Below are 13,340 nucleotides of genomic sequence, written 5' to 3'. Positions count from 1 at the left end.
AATGACTTTAGCTGCTAAGCCCATGGTACCATTTCTTTCTTCCAAGAAAGTGTAATATTTTCTGGGGATAAACTATTTATAAAAAATGAGCACCTTAAATCTGTGTGTAATTCAAGCTGGACATAGTGGCACACTCCAGAACTCAGGAGACTAAGGCAGGAGGACCACAAGTTACTGGCCAGCCTAGGCTACATAGTGAAACAGTCTAAGAAAACAGAGTGCTCACTTAAGTAGCACATGTACTAAAACTGAAACATTACATTAGGAAATCAGCATGGCTCACGTGTGAAAATAACATGCAAATCCCACCCTTTTCTTACTGGGCCCACATGCTACAAAGTGCGCCTTAACATAAACAATTGCCAGAGGTGGTGACAAACCTAATTCCAGCACATGGGCGGTAGGGGAGTGGACTGCTCCAACTGTGAAGACAGCTAGGTAAACACTTGAGTTCCAGGCTAGCCTGGGTTGCATGGAGAAAGGGTGCCTGTTTTAAGAAAAGGGGCTGGAGAGATGGCTCAGTGGTTAAGAGCACTAACTGCTCTTCCAGAGGTCCTGAGTTCAATTTCTGGCAACCACATGGCGGCTCACAACCATCTGTAATGGAATTTGATGCCTTCTTCTGGTGTGTCTGAAGACAGCTACAGTGTACTCATAACTAAACTTTAAAAATCTTAAAAAAAAAAAAGAAAGAAAGAAAAACAAATCAAAAAAGCAAAGCAAAACAATAACTTTTCCTGGATGCAGGGAAAATCTTAGGTGATTAACTTGGTCTTTATGGTCACTACAGCAAATCACCCTCGCCTTTGCTATGGAGAAGGTGGCTGAGAAGATGGGTCACACATCATCAGCTAGAAATACTGGCAGCACAAATACAAAACCAAACCACTACAATAGTCTTGCTTTCCGTTTTAGGTAACCGTCTTGCCACATGAACATTGAAGAGTAAATTCATACTCCCCCCACCCCAAAAAAAGAACCTTTACAAAAATCCTACAGAGCAAACTGCAGTAAACTCTAAGAGGTAAAATTTGTTTGAAGTATAAAAATAGGTTGAAATATTCCACGAAAAAAGTGAAAAAAGACTTAAAAAAAACTTCACCCCCACAACCAGTCAAATCTAAATTCATACTTCATAGTTTTACAAATTAGTTGCTAGCCTACATTTAGCCCAATCTCTTAACTAATGTATTTAGTTCCCAATAATTCTGCAGAAAAAATATTATGAAATATTTGTCTAAAGGCTGTTAAGAGTCAGATATTGAGCTGGAGAGATGGCTCAGTGGTTAAGAGCACTGACTGCTCTTCTAGAAGTCCTGAATTCAAATCCCAGTAACCACATGGTGGCTCATAACCATCTGGAATAGGATCTGATGCCCTCTTCTGGTGTGTCTGAGGACAGTGACAGTGTGCTCATACATAATAAATAAATAAATAAATAAATCTTAAAAAAAGAGAATCATATATTAAGATTTTTCATGAAACCCAAAACTGTTAAATGCCAAATGTCAACATTCAAGTTTCTCTGCATAGGGACTCCTAGAGTGTCTGATTCGTTAGTCTCAGTACAAGGCCATTGGTGAGGATAGCATTTTGAAAATTCCCCTTGCTAGGTAGGAGGCAGCTCAAACACAAAGTCCGACTGTGATAGCACAACTGTCCTTCAAGTCTATGGAGGGGTCGAGGAGAAGATCCTGCTTCAGAATTTTCTTTCTAAGGGGGGAAAATTTGAAATAAGGTCTTACTCTATATAGTCTAGTCCATTTGCAGCAATCCTCCTGCCTCAGGCCTCTAAGTGGTTGGGATTAGAGGCTGGGCCACGAGCCTGGCTGCTTCAGAATTAAAAAAATAAAACAGCATTCACCATTCTACCAAGGATAGGTAAATGTAGTAAAGCTTTAAAAAAAAGAGGCTGGAGAGATGGCTCAGTGGTTAAAAGCACTAACTGCTCTTCCAGAGGTCCTGAGTTCAATTCTCAGCGGCCACATGGTGACTCACAACCATCTGTAACGGGACCTGATGCCCTCTTCTGGTGTGTCTGAAGACAGCTGCAGTGTACTCATATAAATAAAAATAAATAAATCTTAAGAAAAAAAAAAGCTTAAAAAAGAAACTAGCCAATGTATTAAACTTTGATGTCTGAATACTTCCTGTTCAATAAGCTCTCAATGTCCGAGAGCCAGTGACTGGCCAGCAGACAAAAACACATTCACGATGAATCTAGAATATGCTGAGTCCCACTGCACTACAATCTCAAGGACAAAATGTCTTTCTGAATCCCATGATTCTCCCCAGCAGGAGGCAATCTATGGTGACTCACCGAGCCTGTGACGTGGCTCTCCTGCCAGGCTACAACTCCGTCTACTGTGTGTCATCTCCTACTTTAGAACTCATTACTGGGGACAGTTGGTTCTGGAAAAGGAGGGAAAGGAGGTGCAGCCTCTGGGAGTGACAGTGCTGACAAGAAGTCTCAGGGTTCTAAAGGTAGTGGCAATTCAGTAAAGGTCAGACACATTCTATGTGAAAAACATGGGAAAATCATGGAAGCCTCGGAAAAGTTAAAGTCTGGTATGAGATTCAGTGACGTGGCCACACAATACAGTGAAGATAAAGCCAGACAAGGGGGTGACTTGGGTTGGATGACCAGAGGATCCATGGTGGGGCCATTTCAAGAAGCAGCATTTGCCTTGCCTGTAAGTGGGAAGGATAAGCCTGCGTTTACAGACCCACCAGTTAAGACAAAATTTGGATATCATATTATTATGGTTGAAGGAAGAAATAAAATCACATAATCACATGAAAGACCCAAAAAAAAAAAAAAAAAAAAAAAAAAATACTGACCATTCTGAAAAGGGTTGGGACCTAAACCAACCTTGCTACAAAACTGAGCAAACACAGACAAGAAAATGAGACCACACTTGAGACCAAGGACACCATCACAGAAGGAAGGATAGTTACTACTCAGCCAAAATTTAGTCACCCTCTTGCTTTGTCCTGCAAAAGGCCAGAACTATCAACAAGAAACAGACATTCATGTTTTGGTGGGGGCGCTATGCTGGTTGGTTTCCGTCAATTTGACATAAACTTAGACATATCAGGGAAGAGGGAACCTTGTGATGAAATTGTCTTAGAGTGTGCTGTGGGCATGTCTGTGGGGGCATTTTCCTGGTTAATGACTAATTTATAAGGACCCAGCTCTTTGTGTAGGGTGGCACCCCTAGGCTGGTGGTTCTGGATTATATAAGGAATCAGGCTGAGCAAATTATGAGGAACAAGCCGGAAAGTAACACTTCTCCTGGGTTTCTACTTCTGTTCCTGCTTCTAGGTTTTGAGGTACCAGGACTTCCTTCAGAGATGAACTTTGACCTAGAAGGCTAAGAGGAAATACATCTCTTTCTTCCAAGTTGTTTTTGGTCACAGTTTTTTATCAAAGCAAACTAAGACAGGGTTGTTCATTACATCTTCAAGTAAATACTAACAGAACTGTTGTCTTTTATATTCTACAGAGTATATGATATGTACATTGTTCTGTTCTTGTTACCATTTGCCCAGGCACTGGAGGACAGACCTGAAACTTTATGCATATCAGGCAAATACTATACGGTTGAGTTTTGAGTCCCTACCATATGGTGGCTGTATACACAAGTATGTAATGACTTAACTTCCAACAGCACAATTTCCCCTGAAGATTTTTGCTCCGTACCTGCATGAACACCTTTCCGATGACCACGTCGTCGTCATCCTTAAAAACTGTGCTGAAGACTACTGTGACTCTGTCTTTTTTAGACTCTACATACCTGAGGGGACAAAACTCAGGAATTAAGTAAGAATCAGAAGAACTGTTCCTAACCCCACCTGCAAGTAGAAGGGTGAAGTCCAAAGTCTCTAATCAATAAAACACAGGTAAGCCAGAGACTAGTATTTGGAGTCAGAAAGGGCAGGGCAATAAACACATTCCCAAGGAAGTGAAATTAACAAAGTTAGATTTATCTATTTTGTATATATTAGGCATTTTAAGTTATTCTTAGAATGTTATTTATTAAAAAAAATCTCTTTATACATGCTAGGATCCATACACATATGTATGAATTTATATACTTATACATATAACTTAAGAGCTGCAGTAACAGTATCTACATTTTGCCTCTGGTGCCTATGTGTTTAATCTGGTATGTATGGGGGTGTTTTGAATGTCCATATACCTGTGCACATGTGTGCCCAATGCCCTGGAAGTGAAGTTACAGACAACTGTGAGCTGTCATGTGGGTTGAGAATTAAACTTAGATTCTCTGGAAAAGCAGTAAGTATTTTGAAGGGCTCAACTATCTCCCCAGCCCAAAGGATACTTTTTTCTGAGAGAATTCTGAAAAGTAGTGCTTTGAGCCTGCCGATTGCTCAGTGGTTAAGATTAATTCCCATCCTACAAGGCAGCCCACAACCACAAAATACCAAAACACATAAAACTATAAGTAAACCTAAAAAATAAACACATTAAAAATTAGTTCCTTAAAGGAAAGCACAAGATTTTCTTTTCATCTTCTGTCAACTTTAGATGCTGAGAAGTGGTCTATTTTTTTTTTTTATCATTATATCCCAGACTAATAAATTCTATAAGAAAGAATTTCAACAGGATCCATATACCAGGCTTGATCACATTCTATTTCTTAAGTGCCTTGTAAGATGGCCACACTCAGGCTTGAGGAACAAAAGTCCATACTTACATGGTCTCATCATCCCTATAGTGGATAACTGCTCTGTTCTCTCCTTCTTTGCCCTCTTCTTGGAATTGGAAGTATTTCTCAAACACAGAGGCAAAACAATTTCTCTTCAACATGCCAGCCTGATGCACAATAGAATCCTTGGATGCAGGTAGATTTTCCAGGTCGTATAGCAAAGAAACATTGTATCCTTGTGGGAAGAAAAAAAATCCATCAGTTACATAAAAACCAACCAACAAAAACTAAACCAAACCCATCTCTCCCAAGTAAACATAGTGTAGAGGCAATTGCTCTTATACCTTATACTACAGTATGTAAATATTTATAGCTAGTTAATAAATTCCAAGCAGTTGTGAAGGAGGACTATATGAGGCTAAGCTGTACAAGGCTGTATTTTCTCCAATGGTCTAATATGCATGGCCAGCAAGTGAAAGCTTTGTGGGAATAAAATAAGACCCCATCCTCCCCCACTCCCACCCCACTGCAAAGCCCCTGTAAGAGGCTGGGTAGAAAATCTGTTCCTCACACACGTACTTCCTCAATAAAGTCTATCTGTGTTTTCAGAATTCCATTTCATTTGATCCCCATGCCTTTCTTCAAAGAAGTCAGGACAGATAAGCTTATCTTCATTTAGAAAGAAAAGTACTTCAGAGAAGCAGGGACTTGTTAAAAAGAGCACAACAGGCTACTCTGTTTCCAGTCAAACAGAAGTGGGTCCAAGTTCTGGCCTCACTTGTTTCCTCACCTTGAAAACTGTCCAACCTCCAAATGCCCTCATCTGTGGCAAGAAGGGGAGGGGAAGCCCTAAGGTGGGGCAGAAAAGAATGTGGTAGATGGAAGGGAAGAGATAGCTGTGAACATCAAGCTGGGTACAAGTATGGTTTTTCAGTAGGCATGTGGCTGCAGTCCTGTAATGCCAGTCAGCATTTAAGCATCTGAGGTTGGTATCTTGAGTTCCAGGACAGCCAGGGCTACACAGCAAAACTATCTCTAAAGAATCATGTTTACTGACCATTAAGTGACCCTGCCTCCTTCTGCCCATGAATGCCAGGAAAAGACTAATCAAGTCAGTAATGGTGGTACTTTTTCATGGTTATTCATACTAATGTTACTAGGGGTTGTGAGTGGGAACCAATGTTTGTCCAGTTTTCCCAAGGCCACTTACTTGTGTATCCTTTTGAATAAACGGAGACTAGGGCTTGATCTGGGGTGTTTCCTAAGGAGCTGTCCATTTTAGGTTTTCTTTTTTAAAACAAAACTTTTAAAACTAATCACTGGTTTTTATTTTAATCTGAAGTTACAGATGCCTGTGAGATGCCATATGGGTTCTAGGAATTGAACCTGGCTCTTCTGGAGTAGCAATCAGTGCTCTTCAACTGCTCAAACACTTCTCCATCTCTTTAGCTCACATTTTGAGAACTAGGGGCTACCAATTTGGCTAGCGTGGCCACAAGCAAGCTCAGGGAATATTAGTGTGGTGGGTAACTCTGGTTTGTATTCTAATGTTAATTTTGCTTCTTCAAGAGGAGGAGGAGGAGTTTACATACTCTTCGTGAACCTTCTCCCCATTTTAACTGGTCAAAAAAGGCTAGAGCCTATGATTGGGCAGTGGAAAGAAAAGGTGGGGCTGGAGGTTTTAAAGGGAGTGGAGGGGGGAGGGAAGAGAGGGAAGGAGAGAGGAAGAGGAGGTAGAAGGACTATAGAACAGAACATGACCAGAAGTCCTAAGTAGCAAGGGAACATAGAGCCAGGGAATAGAGTAGTGTAGTGGTAAACCTGCTTAATCTAGGTGTACAGCTTATAAATATTGTTGCTGAGTAGTGTTGTTGCACAGACTTATTGAGGTTGGAGTTTTACTGCAACACTTGTGATCACCCCAGCACTAGGATTACAACTGTGCAATGTTTCTTAATTTGATGCTGCTTTAGAGATAAGTGCTTTACAAATTGAGTTAACCCCCCAGTGCCAAGAGATTTTGATTGTGCTCAAAGAACACTCACTCCAACAAAGGAGGCTCCTCTGGCTAAAGGACCTAAATAAAGAATCATTCTTGGGTGTTAGTAATAACCCACCATATTACACTGAAAAAAATCAGACCCCTTTAATGGCTACTTATACAGAGGGAGCTGACTGGAGAACTGGGCTCCTGCAGAAATATTTTACAGAATGAAAATGTAAACAAAATCCTGTAGCTACAAACAGTGGGACACAAACAGGACATGGTGCTTTGCTATCAGTCACAGCTGCTGGCATCACTACTTACCTGGTTCTGGGTTTACCAAGAAACTCCCGTATACTCTCTTTAATAACTGGAGAGAGAGAGAGAAGAAAAGTTAATCTAAAATTTGTGGTAATTTCATTATTTTATGAAATATGAAAGATTTTATGAAATATGAAAAAACACAGTACTTTCCATAAACTCTTCCTAAACTAATCTCCTGAATTTTCAATTGGTAGGTGGCAAACTAGAGGGAAAAGTGAACTCATCTAGGTGATGAAACAGATCTCTCAAAAAACTGGATTATAATTCAAAGGTTAGTCCAGTGGCTGTTTTCTCTTTTCAGATTCTACACTGCATACATAGAGCAGATGCAGGCAAGTTCAGGTATGACAACAGAATACATCAACTAAACCCAGGTTGAAGCCTCACCCAGGCGAAAGAAGGGGTAAAGACCAATTTCCAGGCACTAACTTCTGTTAGTCAGTATGTTAATATTGTGTGCTATAAAATAACTTAGGTCGCAGCTGGCTTTTAATGCAAAGGGCAATGTATAACAATTTCTGCGAGCTGGTAATGCCAGTATTTTATACAACAGTGTCTACCGACCCGGAATCTCTCCATTCGGACACTTACTCTGCTGTGTTCCAGCTTTGGAAATAGAACATAGACAAAAGCCTCATTACATTCAATGGCTGTCTAAAGGTGTATGAATATTCTCATCTTACATTCAAAGAACTCTCTAGACAGCATTACAATACACAAAACTGTGTTTTATGTTCCATTTGAAAACCCATTAAAGGTTAATAAGGCCTTTCACTCCCAACCCACTCCTTTTCTTGGTGATGGCAGAGACCAAACCCAGAACCTTGTAGAAGCTCAAAAAACTCTTCGCCATGAAGCTATGCCCTCTCAAAGAAACCAATCTTAAATATGCTTTAGAGTTATATTGCCAAAGTGCTTCAAAATATTTTTGAAGTGAATAACTTCCTAATATTTCTATACTTAATCCTCATCTACAGAATTTGGTAACTGTGAATCCCAAAGTGTGAATTCACGATCACACTTGTTTACATAGACAGAAAAGCAGGCAATGCCCAGTGCAACTGCTAGGCAGCAATCATACCACAAAGTGAACTGTTACAGAAGAGGGAGGAGACGGGCTCAAGGTCACGGACTTGGTTAGTGGCGCCTGGAGTTTTGACCTTCAGGTGTTCCACATACCACTTCTCCTAAGACTACGGTATAAAGGAACAGTGGCATGCTCCCTCTGAGCTATAATCTTACACTTGAAAAAACGGAGTATCAGACATGTGTAAAACCAAAGTCCCTCCAGTTTTACTAAGTGAATGTTCTGAAATCTGTAAAATATTTAGAGTCATGTTTATACCACTTTTTATTCCTTTGTTCTTCTTTAAAATATTTAATTTTTTAATTAAATATTTACTTATGTTACATATACACTGATTCCATTACACATGGTTGTGAGCCGTCATGTGGTCAGTGCTTTTAACTGCTGAGCCATCTCTCTAGCCCTGAAATATTTAATTTTTTATTTATGATTATTATCATGTGTGTGGCTGCTGGTGCCAAGTGTGGAGGTCAGAAGACAACTTCTAGAAATCAAGTTTTCTCCTTCCTCCATGATTCCAGGGACTGAACTCAGGTCATCAGGTTTGCATGTCAAGTGCTTTCACCCACTGAGCCATTGAAGGTCTTCTCTGTTCCTGGCACAACCCTTGAACGTTTCTCTGCTACTCTCCTGAGACCAACCTCACTATGTAACCCACACAGGCCTGGAGCTCATGATCCCCCGGAGCCCACCTCCCACTGCTGGGCTCACAGCTGTGTACCAGTGCAGCACACTTCCAATCTTGATTCACCTTTACATTTGTGCCTCTTAACAGTTGGGAAAAGAGAAAGGTGACCTACCTACTTACAACTGTCTGCCTACTGAGCAACAGAGCGTTCTGCTTTTAAAAAGGGCCTGTGAACAATAACAAGCTTCCTGTGGTTATCACAGGCTGGTTACTGTTTAACCAACCTAGGGAGTTACTTATTGCTTACTCCGCTATGAAAACTGCAGTGTGTTCCAGAGATCCACTAACAGGCCAAGCACAGGATAAAATGAGTCTTAATAAATCCCAGCCAGGTTGGGTCACAAGCTGCAGGAGCTTGTCTTCTGATAAAATTCCCTCAGATTCTCTCTGGTTACTTCTCTTCCTTCAGCAAATCAAAAGCACCTTAACAAAAAAGGGCTCAGCACCCTACAGATCTTAGAACAAAACTTTACAGAGTTCTAGATCATATTCCTTAATACAAAGCCTTTCAGAAATCCGAAGCTGTTCATAAGCTACCACTTTCAGAAAGAAATGGCTGCATCTTCACGTAGCAGATTAAGGAGAGCCTAGTTCGTTAAAACTGATTCAGGAACTGAGTCATACTTCCTGCTTTGAGACCCAACCACAATGTGCACACACTGGTGTAAAGCATTTTCTTTCTTCCATAAATGGCTCGCCCCAGAGCAACTGCAGTTCAACAGGAACCAAACCTCCTACTCTAGCTATCCAAAGCCAGGGCACAAGGCAGAAGGCCCAGACAGCCCTTCGCACTTCCCTTTGGTGGTTATAAAGGATAGGTGGAAAGGTCAGCTCTAAAGAATATTAACTTAGAAAGATTTACAAGACAGCTACTTATGCTTCACTTTCGGAATGAAAACCAACACTATGAAGTTTAACACACCACAAATTCCAAGCTGCCTTGATAAGATTCTAAATATAGAACAGAACCTGTCTTATTATTGTTACTATAACTATTTCTGTACTAGTTAAGAAAATATTCTGTTATTTCTGGTGGACTAGCTGTTTCAATTTCATTAATTTGTAAAATCCATCTAACCTAAATTATTTGAAAATTCCAAGTTGAGTATGGTGGCACAGGCCTATAATCCTAGTACTTGGAAGATGAAGGCAATCAGGAATTGGAGGCTTTCCATCCATCCTGAGCTATATGAAACCCTTGTTTAAAAAGCTTCTAAACTTTGCTAAGGAAATATCATTATTGCTTCAAGATAAAACCAAGTAAGCAAAGAGCCAAAATCTTCTCTGGAAAACATTTTTTATGGGGAATGGAATTTAGAACCCCCAGTTAGCTATATAAAGTGTCCTTGAAGGGCAAGGGGCCAACAAAAGGTAAAGTAAAAACAAGAGTCCCAAGGAAAGCAATGTGAAACTTACCTCATCAGCCCCATGTGCCTGAAGTTCCTTGTAGAATTTCAAGGAAATACTGACCATCACTTTTGTTTTGTCTCCATTAGGATTTGAAATATGATAAAGGACGCCATCAAAATCTGTGAAAAAAGCAAGAAAGATTGCTCACTCTGGAAACGGGAGTAATCTCCCAGTACCTACCACAGGGCTGGCCATGAGGAGACCTCTGATAAGACAAAAGTAAAATGATATTTATTTTTAGTTCATGGGAAGCCAACCGAAAAACTGCTATGGAATTGCTCCATGGCCCCCTTTCTGGTCTCTCTTAAAATTATAAAGCTATAGTATAACCATAGTTTAACTAATGTTAAAAAAAAAACAAAAAACTTTCATCGTCACAAGTTTCTAAGAGAAAGAAAGCTATAAACAGATCCGCTTACGCAGCACTAATGCTGATCAGCACATGGGGCTTCTTTCAGAATGTACTTGCCCCACCTCAATTTATTACAAAGCAAATCTTAAACATCTGGTCCATATATACATAAAGATGTATCTTTGGGAGACATAATATTACATGGTCACATTCACAATCAGTCATGTTCAAATTCAAACAAAGACTCTACTTTAATATTAAATACCTGGTAAGCTATCCAACTATTACCTGTCTCAAAACAACAAAAACCCACAAACACTGTTGTCTTAAATAGATGAATTAAGGGTACTGAAGAGATGGCTCAGTGGTGAAGAGCACTGACTGCTCTTCCAGAGGTCCTGAGTTCAATCCCCAGCAACCACATGGTGGTTCACAGCCATCTGTAATGGTACCTGATGCCCTCTTCTGGTGTATCTGAATACTGCTACAGTATACTCATATACATAAATAATTCTTTATGAAAAATACTTGAATTAAAATCTAACCAAGATCAAGACAAGACAGATGATGATCTTAAGTCTCTTTTAATTTCTAGGCCTCTCTTAAGGTTCTTTCTTCCTGCACTACAAAGTGAGCTGAGCTCACCTGTAGCATTATTGAAGATCAGAATCCAGAGAACTTGCATAGGAACCATGAGAACCACGTGGACCAGGCACTGTGGTCGTGATGAGGATGCACAGATGGCACCCACCTCAGGAGCTACAAGTCTTCTCAGATCCTCAGTCAAGCACTTGCCTTTCTGGACACTTAGCTGTACAATCTCTGAGCTCACATTTGACTAGCCAGTTCTTTTTCTTTTTTTCTTTTGTTTTATAAAATACAGTTTCACCATGTGGCTTTAGCTAGCCTAGAACTCTCCATGTAAACCAACCTGATCTCAAATGATCTCAAACTTAGAGAGATCCACCTGCTCTGTCTCTGCCTCCCGGATGACTTGTACACTCACCATACATGGCCAACAGGGAATGGTAAGAAACACCATTTCTCTAATTTGACAAAGAAGCTCTACCATCATCACCCCTACCTCCCCCAAATGCTAGGCAAACTTAGATGATATCTACAGATTATAACTCTGTAGACAAAGTAGAAAGACAGTTCTTTGTACAAAACAAAAAACAAATTCTTAAGATATCAAGTGTCCCCACTCGCTAAGATACGTAAGGTAGCTTTATATAGTTTTCTGAACTCCAAAGTCAGTTAGCAATGCTATAAATACACAAAAAATTCTTGAAGGCCTCAAGAATGACTTGACAAAACTTCTCTTTTCAGGGAAGCAGAACTAGCTCAGTGGTTAAGACAACTGGCTGTTCTCCCAGAGGACCCAGGTTCAATACCAAGCACCTATCTGGCAGCTCACAGCCATTTGTAACTCTTAATTCCAAAAGATCTGATGCCTTCTTCTGGCCTCCTCAGGTATCAGGCACATACAAGGAGCACAGACAAAACACCCACACTAATTATCTTCTTTTTATCTCATCCCTCTTCAAAAAGGGATGAGATAAAGACACTTACCTGCAAATGTTACTTCTACAGCTTCTGGTTTGTTTCTGTAAAACAACAAAAAGGCCTTAGTAAGATAATTTTGGGATAAAATGGCTTAGGGTGGAGACACTTGCTAGCTAGTCCTAATGACTTCAGACCTGAGGTGGATCCCCAGGTTCCTAGGGTGAAAGGGGAAAGCCGACTCTTTCAGGCCATAATCTGAAAGCCAGGCTCACAAATATACATAAACAGATCAAATGTAAATGGGGAAAATAATTGTACTGTTGCTTGCTTTTAGGGGGATTTTGAAAGTGTCCTGATTTTTACTGAAATTGGAGCATCCTATTTAAATGCAAGGCTAACATGAAGAAAACACACATTCATTCTTTCAGGGACCTGGACTTGCTAAAGGTAGAAGATGAGACAAAGTAGCTTGTGTTAATGCCTCCCCATCCTCAGCATAATGCCTATGGAAGTAACATATCAAACAGAAAAACAGCTAAGTATAGTCATGTAGAATGACTTTGCTATGTATGCCATCTACAGCACAGTAAGTTCTGTCCCATCCCACAGATCATTTTCAGGCCTCTGTGTACTCCCCTTCTTCCTTACCCGCCACTCTCCATTCTGCTCTATTTCCACCTCTTGTTTTATTTCAGGTCTTACCCAGAAGTACAGCACAAACTAACATGGGGTAGGGGTGGGGGTGTCACCAGAACAGGTAAAGCTCTGGGACAAATAAGATCTTTACCCCCCTTTCTTCCTCTCATTTATGAAATGGGAGAACACAAATGATCTTCTCAATCTTGCAGAACAACTACAGACAAAACAGTAAAACAGACCTAGAAGACCTGAAATGCAACAGCTACTGCATGTTTTACTCAATTATCCCCCAGTGAAAAGCTGTTACTCTTCTCTTCAATGCCAATGTCAGAAAACTCCTCTAGCAGCTTGCTAGCAGTTCATTCAAATGATTCTAGTTTGTTTCACATTCAGCAGACAAGATACACACACTTCAAGACCTCTTAAATAGGAATTTTCCTTTTAAATATTCTTAATTTATACACGATGGCATGTGAATCATGTATGTGAGGCCATCAGATCCCCTGGAACTGGAGTTATAGGCAGTTGGGAGCTACCATGTGGGTGCTGGAACTGAACTTATTTATTTGTATGAACAATAAGTGCTCTTAACTGCTGAGCTCATCTCTCCAGCCTTTGGGTATGAAAGGAACCAAGAGGAGTTCCAGCTCTGCTGGGAAATAATGGAATATCTAATG

General features: G+C 40.3%; 2 protein-coding genes across 2 annotated transcripts in view; one reads left to right on the top strand and one right to left on the bottom strand.

Moving 5' to 3' along the window:
* ARPC2 (actin related protein 2/3 complex subunit 2) overlaps positions 1 to 13,340 on the bottom strand; it is a 30,384-nt gene that overhangs the window by 9,079 nt on the left and 7,965 nt on the right. Inside the window, exons 3-7 of the mRNA XM_080932961.1 lie at positions 12,091 to 12,125; positions 10,173 to 10,285; positions 6,982 to 7,027; positions 4,722 to 4,908; positions 3,704 to 3,797 (exon numbers count right to left, since the gene is read on the bottom strand). Coding sequence (XP_080789087.1) covers positions 3,704 to 3,797; positions 4,722 to 4,908; positions 6,982 to 7,027; positions 10,173 to 10,285; positions 12,091 to 12,125 — 475 coding nt within the window. The remainder of the gene's footprint in view (positions 1 to 3,703; positions 3,798 to 4,721; positions 4,909 to 6,981; positions 7,028 to 10,172; positions 10,286 to 12,090; positions 12,126 to 13,340) is intronic.
* On the top strand, positions 2,541 to 2,792 carry LOC308432991 (peptidyl-prolyl cis-trans isomerase NIMA-interacting 4-like; the record flags this gene model as incomplete). Its single annotated transcript, XM_080932883.1, has 1 exon — positions 2,541 to 2,792. One exon carries the CDS (start codon positions 2,541 to 2,543, stop codon positions 2,790 to 2,792), a length of 252 nt encoding a protein of 83 aa, XP_080789009.1.

The sequence above is a fragment of the Micromys minutus genome (assembly GCF_963924665.1).
Source record: "Micromys minutus genome assembly, chromosome: 19".
NCBI lineage: Eukaryota > Metazoa > Chordata > Mammalia > Rodentia > Muridae > Micromys > Micromys minutus.
Note: the sequence above shows the minus strand (reverse complement) of the source record. Positions and strands in the feature narration are given on the sequence as shown.